This window comes from Callorhinchus milii, unplaced genomic scaffold (assembly GCF_018977255.1).
Source record: "Callorhinchus milii isolate IMCB2004 unplaced genomic scaffold, IMCB_Cmil_1.0 Scaffold6, whole genome shotgun sequence".
NCBI classification, from domain to species: domain Eukaryota; kingdom Metazoa; phylum Chordata; class Chondrichthyes; order Chimaeriformes; family Callorhinchidae; genus Callorhinchus; species Callorhinchus milii.
The window spans coordinates 22,278,670-22,299,062 of record NW_024704747.1 but is presented as its reverse complement, the minus strand read 5'-3'; the positions used below and the strand labels follow the sequence as shown (position 1 = coordinate 22,299,062).

General features: G+C 40.8%; 1 protein-coding gene across 6 annotated transcripts in view; it reads left to right on the top strand.

The window, feature by feature from the left end:
- The window catches only part of myo1b (myosin IB), a 112,575-nt gene extending 92,945 nt beyond the window's left edge, over nt 1–19,630 (top strand). For 2 of the 6 annotated variants that reach the window (XM_007890167.2, XM_007890166.2), the window contains 13 exons: nt 271–471; nt 1,425–1,518; nt 2,582–2,731; nt 4,515–4,583; nt 5,146–5,232; nt 8,166–8,252; nt 10,125–10,199; nt 10,750–10,884; nt 12,356–12,462; nt 14,174–14,306; nt 15,183–15,335; nt 16,801–16,928; nt 19,327–19,624. In XM_007890167.2, coding sequence (XP_007888358.1) covers nt 271–471; nt 1,425–1,518; nt 2,582–2,731; nt 4,515–4,583; nt 5,146–5,232; nt 8,166–8,252; nt 10,125–10,199; nt 10,750–10,884; nt 12,356–12,462; nt 14,174–14,306; nt 15,183–15,335; nt 16,801–16,928; nt 19,327–19,450 — 1,543 coding nt within the window. In that variant the 3' untranslated portion in view covers nt 19,451–19,624. Of the gene's footprint in view, nt 1–270; nt 472–1,424; nt 1,519–2,581; nt 2,732–4,514; nt 4,584–5,145; nt 5,233–5,586; nt 5,674–8,165; nt 8,253–10,124; nt 10,200–10,749; nt 10,885–12,355; nt 12,463–14,173; nt 14,307–15,182; nt 15,336–16,800; nt 16,929–19,326 lie in introns of all 6 variants that reach the window. The other 4 variants (XM_007890169.2, XM_007890168.2, XM_007890164.2 and 1 more) reach the window with 3 other exon arrangements.
- Nucleotides 19,631–20,393: the final 763 nt, after the last annotated feature.

Genomic DNA, 20,393 nt, shown 5'->3' with positions numbered 1-20,393 from the left:
CTTTCATAAGCACTAACCAAACCCCATTGATTGGTTTGTCTGGAAGTCTAATGTTTGACTCTTGATCCTAGCAGTTGGCTAAGTAGCTTGAATCCTTTCAAGTGGATACAACCTGTATGTGGAATGCGTATTCAGTTTGCTAATAGTGGGAGGTATGAATAGGAGCGAAGAGGATGTTCTGCGAAAACAGTTATTATTGTGCTCACTTGAGTGGCAGACAAACTGTTCAGGTGAACCAACGTATTGTATCATGTGCTGTTCATATTGCAGGTGCATCAAACCTAATGATCAGAAGACTCCACACATCCTGACAGAGGCTTTAGTACGCCACCAGGTTAGGTATCTGGGCTTGATGGAGAATGTGCGGGTCCGACGAGCAGGCTATGCTTTCAGGCAACCTTACGAGCCCTGTCTGGAGAGGTACAAGATGCTGTGCTCACAGACGTGGCCACACTGGAAGCAAGCAGCAAGGTAAGGACAATCCCTGCATGTCTATGGTTGATTGTCAAAATAAAATATCCAATTGCATGCTTTACTACAATGATGCTCCCTCTCATGTACTATCCAAACTCTCTGTAAGGTAATAAAGTGTCTTTAGTAACTTGATGCATCATGATACTGAGCTTATTTTAGTTGAAAAGAGTGCAATGCAATACATAGTACCAGGCAGACTTTCTTTAAATGTTAGTACAGCAGTTTCTGGATGAGGGGATTTCAGTTTGCATCATTGACTGGGGTTCATATTCTAAATAGGTTAAATAGGAATTCATCTTTTACTTGAATGGCACAGTGCGGGATCCACAGTAAATAGTGGTGCATTGCTTCCACTTCTCACTTTATTTCTCCAAGGATCCACCTCATGCCTCCTACTGTAGCAATTCTTGGTTACCCAGTGGGTTCTGTTAGCTATGATGTTTACCCTTGGATTTTTAAGCGCTCTGGGACACTACCCTGTGTGAGGGGCGCTTTATAAATGCAAGTTGTCGTTGTAGTAGCTATGTTAGTATACTAGGTAGAGGTGTTACTTAATGTTTATATTGGAGTCCTGTAGCTCAGTGGTTAGAGCACTCGCCTTGCAAGCGAGACACCTGGGTTCAATTCCAGGCAGGGCGAAACTTGGGCAAGTTTCCTTACTCCACACGCCTAATAATAATCGCTCCAAAACAAAATAATAATAAATTGGTCATTTACAATCCACGACTGTTTGTGGGACACTGCTGTGCACAATTGGCTGCCGCGTTTCGCCCACAAATATACTTTACAGCATATTCTGTGAAGCGCTTTGAGACGTCTAGAAGACATAAAAAGCGCTATATCAAATGCAAGGATTATTATTATTATTTATTTTGCTTGGGTGAATGAAATTCAACACCGCAAGGCAGAATGCCAAATAACGTATGTTGATGCATTCATTTTAATTTAAGGGATGGTGTTGAGGTGTTGTTGACAGATCTCCAAATCCCTCCTGAAGAGTTCTCATATGGCAGATCAAAGATATTCATCCGAAACCCCCGAACGGTATGTAATCCCCCTTTTGCAATGCAAAACCTTGAAAGCTACCTCATATGTTAATGGATTCATTGCTCACTCCTGCACTGGTTATTAACAGCAATTCATCATAATTGTACGTTCTTGTGTGAAATGTGTGTTTATTGTGCCTTTATTTTTACCTTCAAAGCCTTCCATGGTCTTGCTCCTCCCTACCTCTGTGACCTCCTAATCCCCTACCATCCTGCCCACACTCTCCGCTCAGCGGGCTCTGGCCTGCTTCACTTCCCCGCTTCACCCACCCCACCATTGGCGGGCAGGCCCTCTGCCACTCTTTCCCCATCCTCTGGAATTCCATCCCGCAGTCCCTCCACCTCGCCCCTCTTCAAGACCCTTGCCTTCTTCAAGACCCATCTCAAGACCTTCCCCGTTGACCGTGCATTGGATCATTCTGCTTCCCCCCCCTGCCCTCCACCCTCCCCAATCTCGACCTCCAGGTCGGGTCCGAAACTCTGACTGTCGGGTCCTCCCGACGTGAAAAGCTGTATACAAATACTAATATTGCAGTAGTAAAGTTACCTCCCCTTGAGCCTATGCGATCAGATCAATCGGAGAAAAGTATCTGCATTGATTCGTATAATTCATAGCATATCTGCCTTCTCACAAGCAACGTGATGCTGTGAGCCTGTCATTAATGAGCCTGTCATTAATCAGCCTTAAAAAGTGATCTTGGATTCTTCCAAGCAGCCCTGTTTATATAACATATTTGTTGATCTGCAGTAAAATTGCTGCAGTAAACGATCACCTCTGCAAATAAGCCAACTTGGGTTACCTGAATGCCAATAAGTGACCTGTCGTCTTCTGCCGCAAATCTCCAGTGCACAAACAGCTGAGAATCCAGCACATGAACAGACTTGGGAAATGGCACCAACAGGCCTGTGGGAGTCTGTTTGATTTAGGACGCTCTAATTGAAAACGAATGCAATGTAAAAGTGGTTTGAGACAGCTTTGATCTAATCTAGGAGGATCACAAAGTTAAATTGGCCCTGACCTCAACAGTGACCCTGACCGCTGCTTTGCTTTGTTTCTGCAGCTGTTTGAGCTGGAAGAGTTGAGAAAGCGACGACTGCAGGATCTGGCCACACTAATTCAGAAGATCTACAGAGGCTGGAAATGCAGGAATGATTTTCTGTTGATGAAGAAGAGTCAGATTACCATTGCCGCCTGGGCAAGGAGATATTTGGTGAGTGGCTCGCCAAATGGATGCCTTCACATAAGAGGTGCTGTTTTGGTTGTGAGAGTGATGGACAGCAGAATGGCCGTTTTCAATGCAGTGATCACATCATATAAGCAGCACATTGATCTTTGCACAGTACACAAATGTAGTTCAATGTCATGTTAATCTATTGGGTCCGGGTTAATCCTTACTTTTGATATAGCGCCTTTCACATCAGGAAGATATCTCAAAAGTGCTTCACGGGATATATTCTATAAAGTGTAGTGACTGAATTTTGTAGGCAAACGAGGCAGCCAGTTTTGTGCACAGCAATTTTCCGCCAAAAGCCAACGTGGCTAATGCACAATAAAATGATAGGGTATCACATTAGCCCCAGCCTGGAGATGCAGACACTTTGTGTATTAATAAAAGTCTTTCAACTACTTGTGCCCAGGCAAACTGACATCCAACCTTAACCAAGAAAGAATTCACATTTGGAGGTTATCAGAAAGATGTGAACTGAAAAGGAAGCCAGCGTAGCAGTGTATTTTAGTTTCTGGCAGGGCCTCAGTATAGTGTGGTGTCACTTACCATCCAGCAAATGCCTACATATTATGGAGCTCCTGCCTCAAAAGCTCTGAAGTGGCATTTCCCTGTGGGATACTCCGAGATCTATAATGAGCCTCATACTTCTTTGATTGTGACCCTGGAAATTTTCAGAGGTTTGAGATCTGTGTTCAACCTCTATTTTTCCAGGAAATGACCATCCTCCCTCATTCTCCTCTAGCTTTCAAATTTAAACTGAGTCATGTGCCATAGGTTAGCTTAAGCGTTTTGAGACGTCTCAAAGATGTGATAAGGCGCGATATCAAATGCAAGCTTTATTATTATTAAGAGTGAGTTTAGAGTCCTATGGAGGGGTAAGGGTGAGACTTTGTTTCAGAGCACTGCAGTGTTAAAACGCTTGAAAACTCAGTGATTTGAAGTGGAGATCAGTGTAACTCGGTTACATTTGACAGTAAATTTAACTGTATTTCTGGCCTGAGCCTGCTTCACTGATAACAGGAATTGGAGTAAGCTCCAGGAAATTTAAGGGAAAATATTTTCTCTCTTATGGGAAGAAAAAGCGTTCCTTCAAAAGTAGCACTGGCATTTTTTGAACCCGTGTCGAATTGAGGGCAGCGAGTTGTTTCATTTAGTTTTGATCTAAAATTCTCCATGGTTCGATGACTGCTGACAAACATGTAGGGGTGAAATTTGTGGTATTTCATAATTATCACGGGAAGACGTTATGAAATGCTGCAAATTTGACCCCATAAAATCTCATTGAGTGCAATTTACGTTAATTGACATTTCTCTGTTATGGAAAATAGGTATTTGGCCTGTGTCATGGTTATCTGCTCTGTGTCATGAACATTAATCAAAGGAATTGAGGTTCAGAGTTTTGTTTGTTTACTTACTGCAGTAAAGAGTATTCACACCACTGAGAATGATACCAAGGCTATTTTGTGGTGATAACACCAGAACAAAATTTTAGACCGAAGACTTGATTGTCTAAGCAGATAGTTAATTGAAATCACCGAACTGGGACAGTATCAATCCTGTTAGCTTTCAGAGATATATTGGAAGATTACCTTTGCCTTTCTGTTAACTTAGTGAAACTGCTACATTTTTCAACTCCTCATTAGACTTCCATTTGTTTTTCATGTCTATTGATTGTCTGGGGTTCCAAGAAATGTGCCCGAACCTGACCTGGTGAATTTGTTTCAAGAAACTAATGAATGTCTTTATCTCATTATCTCCAATATAGCAAAGGAAGAAATACATGCGGTTAAAGAGTGTGGCCTTAGTTGTTCAATCCTACATCAGGGGCTGGAAGGTGAGTCATTCACCTCTGTATATATGGAAGTAAAACTTCCCTTACGTTGTAGTTTGTCTACATTTTAGTGCACAAAAATAATACACGAGACTTGAATTTTTGTATGATGTTCAAAGCGAAGAAAGACAAAGCAGTCGAGTTGACTCTTGTGATGCGATCAATTCCAAGTTGTACTAAAATTACAATGGAACATAAACAAAGCCATTCATTTTGAAAAGAACCCACTTGAGCAGACTGGATTTATGTTTGTTGAACAGCTGAGATGTTGCTCTTTGAGGTAGACTACATCTTTACGCTGCATGTGCTCTGTCCAGGACAGTGTGAGAGGAACCAGGTGCTTCCTTGCTCATTGACGTCTGATCTCAGCCAGACTGTCGGAGAAGGAGGATAATGGCAGATGAGTCATCTTATACTGCACTTGCAAGTCTCCCATTAGCTGCCTGTGAACCTGAATAAGCACTCGTCCCCAAGGGAATCTTCTGCTAGAAATGATTGATGGAGCGCAATCAGCCATCATCAACCAAACTTTTTTAAAAAAATGTAAACGAATTGTATCTTGTAGGCTCGCAAAATATTGCGGGATCTGAAGCACCAGAAACGTTGCAAGCTGGCATCCACAACCATCTCGTCCTTCTGGCGCGGGACACAGGTATGAAAGTCTCCTTATTCTTCCTACCTGGAAGAGCGTCTGTTACTCGCTTGGTTTCAAGGATTTGCTGTAACTTGCTGTGTTGATACTCACTTTAATCCATGACCCAGTATAATGTTAACAGCTTGCTGCGCTATTTCAGATTCCTCAATTGACGAAGGTCTTCACTTTAAAGTGCTCCGTGTCTTAATATTCGTAGCCTTGCTTTTGTCTATGCTATTTTAATGTTTTTTTCCCCTGATGTTGACCTTTCTTATACTGCTTCCGTTTTTTTTTTTTGGGGGCTACCAACAAAACTCTCCCCGTAACTTAATATTCTGGGGGACAATACATGTAAAACAAAATACACGACAGGCCCGAAAGGAGCTGAGACGACTGAAGGAGGAAGCTAGGCGTAAGCGTGCTATTGCTGTTATTTGGGCTTACTGGCTTGGATATGAGGTACTTGAGAACACTTCACCCTCACCAACCCTTCCCTCACCCCATCCTGTTTTTTTTTGTAAATTGTAATAACTAACAAATAGTTACTAAGTGCATGACGAAACCCTGAATCTCCCATTTCAGAATAGCTGGACCACGGAAGCATCGATATGCTGCCTGCAAGTGGATTGTACTGTAGTTAATTTTAACAGCATGTAGGGGGAGAAATTCCTTCTGGCTCTCGATTCACTCCCATTTTCTAAGCATTTCAGAGGGTCCAAAGTCTGGCAAAGTCTTAAGTACATCCTTCATTTTTGAAGCCGGTGTCCTGCAAATTCTTTTAAAAGTTACAGGAAAAACTGGCTTCAAACTAATGACTCATTTCAACAATTTGAACATTCTAAAATGCTAAGAAAACAATCTTAACTCGGGTGGAATTTCTCCCAACTAGTAGTACGTTACCCTGAAATCCGGACATTTCAGAATAAAATGTTACTACCACTTACTAACTGAATATGGTATTATGCTGTGATGCAATGCTGACCATGAGATGCTGCTTCTTATTTCAAGCAATGCAACATTCAGTTCAATTTACTTTATTCATTTGTTGCGTTTAATGCGTCATCAAAACAACTGAAGGGACAAATAGTGAAATGGACAACTTTTCCATTTGTTATTAAAGCAAATTTGTCTCTCAGTTCTTGGGTCAACGAGAGCGTTGTTGCTTCTCTGTGAATTTGTTTTACATCCTGATGCGTACTAGATGGAGTTTTTCTTGTGTGCATCTGCAGTGAATGTGGTGAACGGCGATTGTGCTCTGTTAAAGCACTGGATTGTGGTTTAATGGACTTTCCCAACTACTTACTATAACAGAAATCAGAACGGGATTGAGTCCTCACTGATATAATACAAGCATCACTACGGTGGTTGCAGTGTGTTTGATGCACTGACATACAGAAACACACAGTGCTGGGTTGTGAGTTGCAGCCTGAATAACAGAATTCAAATCAACGTACGGTTCATGAATTTTTACAAGTAAAACAAATGAAACAGATTGCTTTCCCCAGATATTTGAATGATGATGGGAATTTTTTTGTGCAAGTTTTTTTTTAATCTGCTTACAATCACATTCATTCGGAATTGTATAAAGTGAGCGAAAGCCATTATTAGCAATTATTTCTGTGGTCCTTTGAGAAATGTAGAATTTCAATATCTGAAGAAAAAGTATTTGGGAACCATGGCAGTATTTCACAGCGTGCATTAAAATATACTTCAAGCTTGCTGCTGATTTTAATTTTAGCATTGGATGCTTGTTAATCTTTGCTTTTGATGTTTTCAATCAAAGTGGACCAATTTATTTTCATACAAAATCTCGTCCTTTGGGAAGTTATGCAATACGCATGGTGAGATTTGTTCTTTTGATTTGCCAAGTTGGTTTGGTGTATTTTTTTGATCAGCCGGATGTCTGGCACTGACAGAATCCCATCACTATGCATAAGAGCATCCATGCCAAACTACTCCAGATCTACATAAGCATTGGAAATCTTCCTGTATCTGGAATGGAATGTGCTCTCTTTCCCTTGAGAGATGTGCTGCAGGGTGGCAAATGCCAAAGGTTAGGGAATCCCAGAGTATAGGAGGGGTACTGCTGGAGTTTACCCAGCTAAAGTCGCATCGTGATTTTGTGAACACTGTATTGTGAACACTGACTGGCACCATCTGAGAATGATCTGCAAAGAGAAAAATTGTCACATCCCCTTATATCTAGAAGCATGCATCCATCTCAGATATTCACCCATTCAGGTACATCGATAAAGCTGAATGCAGAGCAGATTTGGACGATTCTAAAATTGTAAATATTTCTGTTATAACGTTTTCCTTAAGTCCCTGGATATATATATGTGTGTGTGTGTGTGTGTATATGTGTATAATCGGTTTTACTGCCATTTTTCAATTTCATTGAATGATTGTCGAAATAGTCAATGCAACCAGTGGTTCTGTTATTGCATCACCGTAAAAATGTCAAAATTAGGTAAAAACTCCCATCTTCTACAGCTAAAATATATTATCCAGTTAACATAGTCAGTTTGTCATAGAAATCTGTTGATGATTCAAAGGAGAAATTTCTCTTTTGTTTAAAGTACAATGATAGATTTGTCTTATTGAGGATGTTAACAAAATAATTTAAAGAAGATAATTAATGAGAGCCGTTTTAAGCTGTACAAGGTTTGAGTTTTTTAGTATCTGTTGACTGTCCTACAGTGAGACACTATTGATGTAAATTTGGTTCGTTCTTTGTTTCCTCATTATTTGATAGCTGTTTAAGAACTCCGACCATCTTCTTTGCTCAGTGCGTGGACCTGATCAAGTGGTCATGTGTTTTCTCCCGATTTTTGATCCATTTTCTTCCCTCAACTTTTAACAATGCAATTTGGGACCATTACTTTCTGTTCATCTTCCTCTCTATTATACCTACCAATCGATCTCCATATTCATTATATATAACCTTCTAGGCACGAAGGGAGTTGAAACGTCTGAAGGAGGAAGCTAGGCGTAAACATGCAGTTGCTGTGATTTGGGCTTACTGGCTTGGACTGAAGGTACTTTCTCTACTCCAACTCAGTGGAACCTGCACTAACCACTAACAACAAATCCTGATTCCATTAACCATCTGATTTCCTTTCATGGACCGCTTTGTGTTTAATTGTACTCAGTCATGGAAATCGATATCAGTAAGCAAGAATTAAATGTTTAATCTGTTATTACATCACTGTACGGGTTCCAAATACGTCTTAAATACATGTAAGTTCAGCCCTCTTTCACTGAGAGTTAAGTCAGCTAAATCCATGTCCATTTGCTGTAGCTGTGACTTGCTTATCAGTAATGCACACAGAGCTGTTAAATCTCAATTTATTGAAATCGGCAATTCAGAGTTGTGTTGTAAATAGAATAAACTGTGGCCCTTTGGTGCTGACTCACTCATGAATCTGTGTTTCTGAGACCCGCATCTTCCATCCGTGTACACAGACCTACACACGTAAGCGGACAATTCTGGAACCCCCTACACTTCCTGAGTTCAGCCAGTTTAATGCTTAATGAATCAGTGAACATCTAAATGCAACCTTATCCTCAACAGGCTCCAGGGATAATAAATGCTTTAGCAGCAACATTTTAGTTGGTAGCCAATATTACTGATCCCTAGCTTCCATGACTCTCTGTACAATTATGTTTAGGTGCAACCTTATCTTGGCCTTTAATGTTGTTTTGATTTTACTCAAAATTGTTCCACCATTGTTCTGCTGAAATTCTAAAGCATGTGAGCAGGGTTGATATGTGGATATGATTTATGATGATTAAACATTCTTAGTAGTTCATTCAGGCCAATGCAAAGAATACTGCCTGCTTAATAAACCTCCTGCTATTTGGATCCTTCTTATCGAATATGCATTGGAATTCTATGAAATAATGTCCCTTTACGAATGTTTTAACAAACCCAATTGCCAGCACTAACAAGTTGAAAGGCTCTGTCTGCATCCACTATTTCGATTTGGTGACTAGCCATGAATATTCCACAATTAATGGTGGTTAATTCTTCTTTCTATGGAATGTAATTGTAAGCATCCAAATTAGATGCATTAATCTGAGAGATCAATTCAGATTAGACAACCACAGCTTGTGTGAGGGGAGTTGGTGTGGAGCCTGATTGATCACTGGAAATTAGTCAGTCCCACTGGCTTGTTGCTCTTACGTTCCTTTTTCTCAGATCTTCTAAAATCAAGCTGCCTTCACATTGGAGTGTATTCAAACTCACGTCAGACCAATCCTTCAGGGGACTGCTGCTTTCTGCTCTGTTCTTTGATAAGCATTTGTGTGTATTCACATAATTTGTTGCGGTAAAGGACTGGGGCAGCCTTACAGCAGTACTGCCCAACCTTTATGGTCGTCCAACAAAATACATTTTCTTGATTGAGTATTTCCTGAAGTATGCCTGTGTTAAGGATTAGAGAAAGGATAATATTTTGAACCAGGTGTTTTGTTTTATCCTGAAATCATTTTATTTTACAGAATGTAAGGGTTATATCCAGGTGTTTTTGAAAGATATAAAAAAATCCTATGTTCTAAAACAATATCTGTTTTGTAAATGGCAGAAAAGCCTGTTTGTAGAACATTAATAACCTCATGCTACTGACCTGCTTTTGATTTCTAATCCATTCCTAACTTTTCTGCTTGCAGATGATGTGTTTATTGTGTACAAAAATTATGTTGGCAGATTATATTTATGGTTTTAGGTTTTATTCTTGTGCTCTTGGATAAACTTTTCCAATCTATAGTACAAAATAAATTTGCATCTAATGTTATTTCTGAAATTAAATTGTGACTGCAGATTTTCCTCCTAAAGTCCAGGCTGGAATCATTTCCAACAAGGCAATTGAAGTAACCTGCCTTAAACATGTCCACTTGCTCACCTACAGGTGCGTCGGGAGTATAGGAAGTTCTTCCGTGCAAACGCAGGCCGGAAGATATATGAATTTACCGTTCAAAGAATTGTAAGTCAACAGAAATTTTTGATGATAAAGCTTTAGCTTCATTTGTTTCCTTATTATGATGAAGGGTGGTTACCGTACCTGAAAGGAATGGCTTGTTATTAGGACTGCTGGTGAGGTAAGGATGCTGGACTCGTTTAATGTATAGCTTGATGGGAGGATGTTGAGTGGGATGAGGTCAAATGTGCTAAAGGGCTTTTCTTCATTCGAACCAATCTTGTGAGTTAAAATTCCGTTGAATAACAAAATGTTGACATTTCATGAGTAATTTTTAATCTTGAAGCTCAAAAATATTAACACTAATTTACTGCAGTTAGAATAAACAAGAAGTTTATGATAGAAGGGGTTAGTGGGGTACTGTACAGGAGAGGTGAATTGGAGGGTTGCGAGCTCATGTAGAGTACAGTCACTGGCAAATTCTATTTGGGCCGAATGGCCTGTTTCCATGCTGTATCATTCGATGTAATTCGATGTAAAAGGTACTGCAGTATTCTGAATACCAATATCCAGGAAGATTTTGGCACATAACATACACTTTTCTTATTTACTCTAGATACAAAAGTATCTTCTGGAGTTGAAGAATAAGTTGCCTTCCATGTCCCCAACTGAGCGGAGCTGGCCGGCACGATCATACCTGTTCCTTGATTCCACGCACTCAGAACTAAAGAGGATTTTCCATTTGTGGAGGGTAATTTTGTCCATTATTCCATCTTTATGTATGAATTGGACCAGAACCTAGTTGTTTCTTCAAGTTGCAAATCAAAATATAAACTTTTGACCGCTAACAGGTCCTGGAACATATCAGGGCCAGCCATTTATAAGGTGTTTCCAAGGTCAGCCATTGCACCTTGATTTTGAAAGAAAACGTTTCACTGATAGTCAAATATCATGAGTTGCTTTATTATTGTATGTGCTCCTCCTTACTCTGCTATGGCTTTGGATTGAGTTCCATGGGACATCTGCTGACTATAATAACCAGCCAGAGTGGATCTCCCTTTAGTGCTAAGAGAATTGGCAATCCATTTAATGCAATAAAAATTCACCTCTGTAAACAATTTAAGGTATTTATGGAATTATGCTATTGTGAGGAGCTAGCAAAATGGAGCGTTTAATTATGGAAAGAACTGGAGATGTGAATTGATTTATACGTCATACAACCTTCATGGTCTCCATTCTTGGCTTGCTCAACAGTGTTTGTGTGTAGTTGATGCAGCAAACAGTGTGACTGATCTTTACCAGGGTGAATGACGTGTGCTGAAAGATCTGCAGGAAACTTTGCTTTAAAGGGCTGTTTGTTAGGGATGAATTGACACAGCATGTTTGGAGCTCATGTGACAAACTGGGCAAACATAAAAGCTGCGTGATGTTTGACTCTCAGCTCAAGAGTTGTTTAACAGAAGCGACTACGCTCCTCTGGTGGCTAAGTTTGTGAAGTCCCTGCCAAGGGACCAATTGAGCCCTACAAATGTGGACACTCTCTTGTGAGATCTCTGGTCCATGCAGAGTTTAGGTGAACACAGCCACAGAAGTAGTAAAAATGTTTCAATAAGATGTAGCACAGGACCAGGGAATAAATACAATTCCTCAGGGTATCTAGCTCCTTATCGAAGTCCAGAGATCCCTGCTAGAAAGTAATAATAATAATAATCCTTGCATTTGATATTGCGTTTTCATGTCTTCTCGACGTCTCAAAGAATAGACTGTAAAGTGAATTGACATATATTTGTGGGCGAAACGTGGCAGCCAATTGCGCACAGCAGTGTCCCACAAACAGTCGTGGATTGAAAATGACCAATTTATTATTGTTTTGTTTTGGAGGGATTATTATTAGACGTGTTGAGTAAGGAAATTTGCCCAAGGTTTCGCCCTGCCTGGAATTGAACCCAGGTGTCTCGCTTGCAAGGCGAGTGCTCTAACCACTGAGCTACAGGAATCCATAAGTGTGCCTATGTAGGATTAAGTGAGAAGAGAATTGAGCTTGGTTCCACAACACACTTGGCCAAAACTTACTATCTGGGGTCACACATGAGGGGTAGGCACTTAGGTAGGCTACTGGGGTTTCTGGAACCACTTAGCACTTTACAGTTTGTTGGGGAGGAAACTAAAGGCAAAATGTTTAAGAAGCAATGTGTTAGTTGATTGTTCTGCTCTGTTCTCAGTGCAAGAAGTACAGGGATCAGTTCACAGATCAAAGGAAAGCTATCTTTGAAGAAAAGCTGGAGGCAAGTGAGCTGTTCAAGGATAAGAAGGCTTTGTACCCAAACAGGTAAACTACTGTCAGCCATTGTAGGGACAGTGATAAATGCATCTTTGAAGTGACAGGCGTGAGACTTTAAAACCCAGGAAAGAGACATTTATATCTTACTGCTGATTAATGACCATATACTTCAATGCATTGCACCTACATGTTGAACTGATGGTATTCCATTGTCAGTCTAATGAAATCCTTTAGATCTCCTTTATTGTATGTTAATGATCGGTCTGCACACAGAAGTCTTAAAAAGGTAATCATTAACTTGCTTTAACTGCAAAATTTAGAGCATGCACATGAATTTCATGGGCCTTTGCTGACCCACATATATTCAATGGATTAAGTATCTAGACCACAATAAGGGACCTTGTTGTTTTACCAAAATGCAGGCCAGTACATGGAGGAAAAGGAATGTCTGATTTTGCTATGGGATTGCTATTGGCAGTCTGATAAATCACCATTGTACGTACATTCCCAATAATCATACATTGCAATGCAATTAGTTTGGGGCGTGCAATGGAAGGCTATCAGGGTGAAAGTCTTTCTAAATGCTGGAAAACATAACTGATGTCCACTTTAGTGTCACTTAAAACCTGCTAGACATTCTTAGCATAGTCTTAAAACAGTGCAAGGAACGAATGCGACACTGACTAGAAGGACGTTGAACAAAACTTGAAAATCTCAAGCCTTGTCCATATTGCTATCAGATGGCGACAGATTATAATGCTTTTTTAATGTTCCATTCATTGTGGTTTACAATGGAGCTGTGTGGTAATATCAACTCTTATTTTCAGTTCAAGGAAATAAACTAAAGGGGGAATAAATCTCTTTAAGCATTAAACTCCATCAGATTGTTAAATATTATTGTTACAGTGTGACGTGTTTTATCAGAGCTGTCAGGACTTTGAGCTCATGATCTAGCCTGACACTCCAGTGCAGTGTAGCAGTGCTGAGGGAGCACTGCATTGCTGGAGGTGCATCAGATGAGACCTTAAACCAAGATCTTGTCTGCCTGATTAGGTGAATGTTAAAGATGCCATGGCAATATAATAATAATAATAATAATCCTTGCATTTGATATTGCGCTTTTCACGTCGGGAGGACGTCCCAAAGCGCTTCACAGAACACACTGTAATGTGAATTGACTGTATATTTGTGGGCGAACCAGCAGCCAATTGCGCACAGCAATGTCCCACAAACAGTCGTAGATTGAAAATGACCAATTTATTATTGTTTTTGTTATTTTGGAGGGATTATTATTAGGCTCTGTGTGGAGTAAGGAAACTTGCCCAAGGTTTCGCCCTCTGCCTGGAATTGAACTCAGGTTTTTCGCTTGCAAAGCGAGTGCTCTAACCACTGAGCTACAGGACTCCACAAAAAGAGAAGGGAGCTTGTCCTAGCTAACAATTCCCCAAATAAAATGAATCATTCACTTGCTGGCTATTTGGAAAATGGCTGCCATGTTCGCCTACAAAATACAGTTCCAGTAAAACTCTGTGAAGTGCTTTGAAATGTATGATGATGTGATGAGACACTATATGAATGCAAATATTTGTATTATCTTCGCTGTCTCCTTACTCCAGAGACAAGATCCATCATTGTTGCTGAAGTATATGAAATTTCACTTCAATTTATTGAGAATAATGGTCTGATATAGGTATCTGGAGGGTCAGTGGAACAATGGGCTAATTCTCTGCATTTTCACCTGTCTATTCTCCCATTTCAGTGTTTCTCAGCCTTTCCAAGGGGATTATCTGGAAATCAGTAAAAACCCCAAATATCAGAAGCTGAACATTGCTGTGGAAGACAAGGTTGTTCTAGCAGATATTGTGAACAAGATCAATCGAGCCAATGGCAAGGTCAGAGTAAATCTTTTTTATCACAGGGTTTTGTTGTGGTGTTAATGTTCTGGCATTTCAAAACAATGTAGTATTGTGCCTCAGTGGGTAAATCCATTACCTGATGTGGTACTGAGACATTCAGACCCGGAAGGGCCCAGGGTTGATCCCCAGTTTGTGTTGTGTTGTTGGCTGCTCTCTGCCGGGATGTTACAACCTGCCTCAGGGAATCTGAGGCAAAGGGGAAAGGAAAAAAACTCAAGCTGGAGAATCCATCTAGTGACCTGCTTGATCAGATCAGGATAAGATCAGGTTGACTGTTATGCTTTTCCCATGCATGATGAAGTAATCTTCTCACCACCTTGATTGTCTGACAGAAGAAGAACGATCACTTGTGGTGCTAGAGGCTGTTGAGACTAAGATGAATCATACGCCAATATGAGTTACTACGCACAGGAGAGCAGTGAAAAATGGGGTAAAATATGGAGTGTATGTGTAGAGGGGGGAAGCACTAAAGTATTTTCTTGTTTCATTTAGAAGCTGTTGGATAGAATGAGGTTATTGTAATCTATTCGATACACACTGAAAGATGCATATGAATGTGGTTGTGAAGCATGCTCTGGAGTTCCATGGTCACTTCTGCTTCCAGTGGACCAGACTCCAGCTTATGTTCACATCAGATCCTTGGGGAAAAGCAACCAGTTCCTTGTTAAATATAGTGTCATTCCTGGACTTGGCGACTATAAATGGTTGTCAGTTTGATCTGTAGGAGCTTTAGTTGTGCAGTGCACTGGATATCCAGGAGAGGGAGTTAAATCAAAAGCATCCTCATTAATGACTACAGCTCAAATCCATTCCAGCCTTTCTGTATTGACTATTCCTCTTGCCTGTTTACAGGGAGCTCCCAGGATCTTTCTGTTGACCAAAAGCAATTTCATCATCGCGGATCAGAAGTCAGGGCAGATCAAATCCACCATTCCTGTGACCGACATCACCAGTGTGTCTGTCAGCAAGCAGATAGATGGACTCTTTGCTGTGCACCTTAAAGAGGTGAGTGCTCCACAGATAAGACATTGAGTATTGTTCCACACACAGAGCAACCAGCCGAATAACACTATTGTTTGTTGAATGTGAATTTATTATTGAAGTGGGTTTAATAAGACTGTAAGAGAAAATAATAATCACTCAGGCCCTCCTCCAAAGCCCTCCAAATAGGTATATTTGCCATTTCCTGATTTACTACTGCTAGATTTATGGTTTAAAACTTTTTGAAATACAAAAAAAGGATTTAAAAGTCTTAATATTTTTTACTGGGAACCTGTGTGCGGGGCTGAGACCCACAGGACAAGTCAAGAAAAAAAGAGGACTGTTGAAAGAGGACAAGTATAGGGTGACCAAAATTGCATTATACCATTAAAATGTCTTAATAAGTCTCTAAAGAAATTATGATAATTATTAGTTATTATTAAAATAACTGGTATCAGGACTTTTTGGTCACCCTGTATATCTCTTCTGCCTGCTGAGAATGTTCATTTTATGCTCCACAGGATTGAAAATCAGCCTACTTGATATGTAAACCCAATTCTATCTTCGCTATTCTAGTTCCAGGTAGTCAATATCAAACACTACTTCCCCAAATTCTGCCGTAGCGAACAACTCGCGTTCCTGTAACTTTGTGAAAATCGTGCGATTGCAAATTTACGGTTCGAAAAATAGAGGCTGTGAGTCTGAGACGTGTCCCTTTGAAACGTGCACTTCACAGACTTGGCTGTCACGTTGCTCAGTCTTGTGTTGCCCCATCACCATGTGGAAGCTCCCAGTGAACAATGACAATGCTACAGCTCCTTCTGTTGACAGGAAAAGGTACTGAGCCACTGAAACTTGCTGATTCACCTCTTTCAGCACTGGGGTGATTCTGTATTTTTCATTCACCAGTCGCTCGGTAAGACTCTGGGGTCAAAATTTCTTAATTTGCAACAAGCTCTTTACAACAACAACAGAACTACATTTGTAAAGCGCTTTTCACGTCGGGAGGACGTCCCAAACTCGTTCATGCTGCTGGGAACTTGGGCTGAGACTCTGGGTAGATCCATTTCCAGCAAACAGAGAGACATGGCTTTCAGTCCCAGTGTTGAAGAAAAATTGCAATAGCCCTCGAAAAACCCAGGCCACCACATACACTGTAAAGGTGCATACCCTCAGAAATCAGTTTCAGGTCAATCATTTTTTTTATCCACAGGCAAATAATCTGGAGGTTATGTTCCACGATCACAAAAATTGGTCTGGGTGAAGAAGGCCCATGTGATCTCATCCTTCCAGAACACCCACCTTAAATCATAACAATCAAGATGCTTTTCAAAATAGTCCCGTGTCCTGGCCTCTATCACCTTTCCTGGCAATTTGGTCCAGTCGTTGATTGCCCTCTGTGTAAAGAAAAAACTTCCTCTTCTGTAAAAGTGAATCCTCTGTTGTGTCAGTTACAGGAGCACTAATCCCAGCTTTCTTTTTCTCACAGGGCTCTGCAGCTGCTGCTAAGGGTGATTTTCTGTTCAACAGCAACCGGTTAATTGAAATTATAACCAAGCTTTACCGCATGATTCACTTTGTCACCAAACAGAAAATAAAAGTCGAGATAAACGATGAGTAAGTCCAGTGTATGTTGGTTTTAAGTTTCTGCAAAGGAGTGAATGTTGAACTGCCCGTTTCTAATGACTGCCATTTTTAATTCTCAGAAAGCTGCTGTGTTTATATGGCTTTTCAGCTGTCATTACAGTCTGTGAGTTTACAAGAGGAATGTTACCATGGATACTTGTCAAGAGCAGAGCTCCTGCTCACAGTGACTGAAGTATATCCTCTGCGCTTGAGTGAAATGTAACTTAAACGTTGGGCAAAAGAGCAAGATAACTGATACTTCCCGTCCAGTATTGTCTGACGTTTGAACACCAATCCTTCAACCCACAACAATCTTGTCACTTCCTGCGCCCTTGGTGGATATGAATCCCTGTATGTCAAGAGATGGGGAAACAACTGGGAAGCTCCATGTAGGTATAGTTTCACTCTATTTTGGAGTGTCCAGAATTTGACAAATCGTTCAAATTGCTCTTAAGTGCTTTCTGATCTCCTCCCACTATGAAAGGTGTGGTATGAACGTAAATTGTTTTCCAATTTCAAAGTTGGGGTTTCCTCCCTAGTTCTTCAAAGAACCTGCATAAAACACGGCTTGAAAACGAAGAGAAAACGTGAGCTTTTGCCAAACTCTGGGCACTTGGAAATGCTAATAAAACAAAGTGAATGTGAACCAAGGTGGAGATTCTCACCCCTATCACTCCAGTTCCACGTCCCCAGGCTCCAGAAGGAGATTATTCCCAATGCCCTTTAAAATACACGCCAATTTTCTTTTAAAAATGTATTCAAAAATCTATTTGAAAGATTTCCGAGTGAGCAGAACAACGTTTTAGTCATCAAATGTATTTTAGTCGTAGAATGTATTCTATTATTTTCTATTGTCCATGAGCCTTTTGTGGCTGGGCTGGTGGGCGATGGTTTAATGTAAGCCTTGAGGACGTGGCATGTGAAACCAGGCTGAGAAGCCAGTGTGTTTCACAGGCTGCTTTCTTTAAAGCTTGATGGGTCTGTTTGAAGGTGTTGGCACGATCTAAGAAACAGTGCCGCTCTCTGCACTGACTGCTGGAGCAAACCTAGTTCCACAATTCGTACCATCTTATCACTTTAACCATCAGTTGGCCATTTGTACAGTCCATTGCTTTCCAAAAAAGCATTTAAAACCTTTTTTTTTCTTGATATCCAGTTCAATGGAGCCGTGATTTATTTACCCTTTGGTACCTAAATGAAAAAAGGGAATGTTCAGATGTCAACTTGGTAAAAGCGATCGCAACAATAAGAAAAACAATTTTGAGGAACCGAATGTGAAGCAAGTGCTGACCATTTCCTTAAGCACTTAAGGGAACACAAGTCCCTTCGTTGCGGTTTCTAACACCTGAGCCTTTGCCTCTGGGGCTCCCCTGCCAGCAAAGCCAACTTGCTGTACCACCCCTGGCTGCTTTGTGGCACAGTGCCAGTCTCATAGGCAGTTCATCTTATTCCTTTGATTCCATTGGTAAAGATTTACTTTGCTGGTGCTATACAAATGTAATTTTGTTGTTGCTGTTGTTGTAAGGATCCCATTTGTAATTTCATGAGCAGTGGTTGCCGAACTGGGGGCAGGGGGAGCTCGTGCCGGGGGTGGGGAGGAAGTTTCACTATTAAACAAACTATAACACGGATTCCGCGTGCACTTCATCAAGGGGCGTTGCTTGTTTTCTCACTCCTGAAGCTGTCAATCACATTAGAGGCTGTCCCTCTCCTAGGCTGTCCTAGTATTGGCTGGTGATTAAAGGGACTATGTTCCAATACTAAAGATTTGTGTTACGGAGGGTTGTGACTGTTGTTGAATGATTAATATATCGTGGAGTCCTGCAGCTCAGTGGTTAGAGCACTCGCCTCTCAAGCGAGAGACCTGGATTCGATTTCCGGCAGGGTGACACCTTGGGCGAATTTTCTTACTCCACACATCTGATAATAATACCTCAAGAAAAAAACCATTATTTGTTTACTCAGTCCACGACTGTTTGTGGGACACTGCTGTACACAATTGGCTGCCGCGTTTCGCCCACAAAATATACAGTCAATTCACTTTACAGTATATTCTGTGAAGCACTTTGAGACGTCTAGAAGACGTGAAAAGCGCTATAACAAATATGAGGATTATTATTATACTTGTTTAGTATTTCAACAATAAATTTGCATTCATATAGCACCATTCATATCAGAAGAACATCTCAAAGTGCTTCACGTAGCTGAGTAGGAGCCCGAACTGGGGGAGGGGGAGTGGAGAGAGAAGGTGGTTTAGGGCACAGTCGAAAGTTGATATTGGATTTTATCCATTTGAACAAATTTTCTAATGGGCGGGTATACACATGTGGGTTACACCATGACGTCTGTCGATGTTTGGCAATGAAAATGTGGGTGTTTTGTTTTTCAGGTTTCTGGTGCAGTTCAATCAGGATAAAGTCTGTGTGAAGTTTATTCAGGGGGCACAGAGGAATGGCAACCTGCCTGCGTGTAAGCGGAAAAATAATCGTCTCCTGGAGGTCACGGTTTCTTAACCACTCCGGCTTGCACCAGTCTGGGACAGTTTCTTACTGCATGCCTACATTATACATTCTTTGTCTGTCCATTTTCCTGACGCTACGACTGGCTGATAATACTTGTGAAATGTAAAACAAGCAAAAGTTAACGTCAGTCTTTCTTCTAAAACCGCTTTTTAAAAAAGGATGGGGTGGGGGTGGGGGGGTGGGGTGATTATGGTGGTGGGAGGAAGGTCTTATTTGTGTTTTTATCTTAACAAGGATTCCTTATTGAGCAGTCCCTCAGCCCCATGGTAGTAGACTGTATCAGAACGGCAGTCCCATGAGTCACAGCGCTGAGGGTACCAGAAGGAGCCCCATTTGCGGGACTTGGATTTCTTATTACGGAATCGGGTTAAGAAATACCGCAAATTAAACCCGGACATTTCTCCTTTCAAAACCTCCAGGCGCGAAGCCCCTTCGAAAAACTCCAGGCAGGAAAAGAGTTAAGGGTTCTATTTAAAAGAGTAAAAAGTGTCAGGCAGATTTTTGCAGTGTGGCCACATATATGAGCTGGACCTTAGCTAAACGCCTAGGTGTGCAGAACATATGTTGTGTATAGGCTGAGCATTCTGCGAGACAGAAGTGGGCTTTTTTTAAAAAAAAGTTGAAACATTACTGAAGAAGCGAGTTGTGCCATTGTGATAGCATTAATTAATACCTTGTGACTTTGCATTGTAAAACAAAGAACACAGCAGTTTGCTGCTGGTTGTGGGATCACCTTATAATGATCGGGGTGCTGATGTGTGTACGGGATATCTGCTAGTGCTTTTTAAAGTAAGACAAAAATTTCCGCATTGTATGTATTGCACAATGGAAAATGCAGATTCTGAAGCAATTTTAAAGGTTATTTATGTTGAAATTTCTGGGCGAGTTCTGAAGTACAGCCTGCACTGACAGCTACAAGCAGCTAACAGGCCAG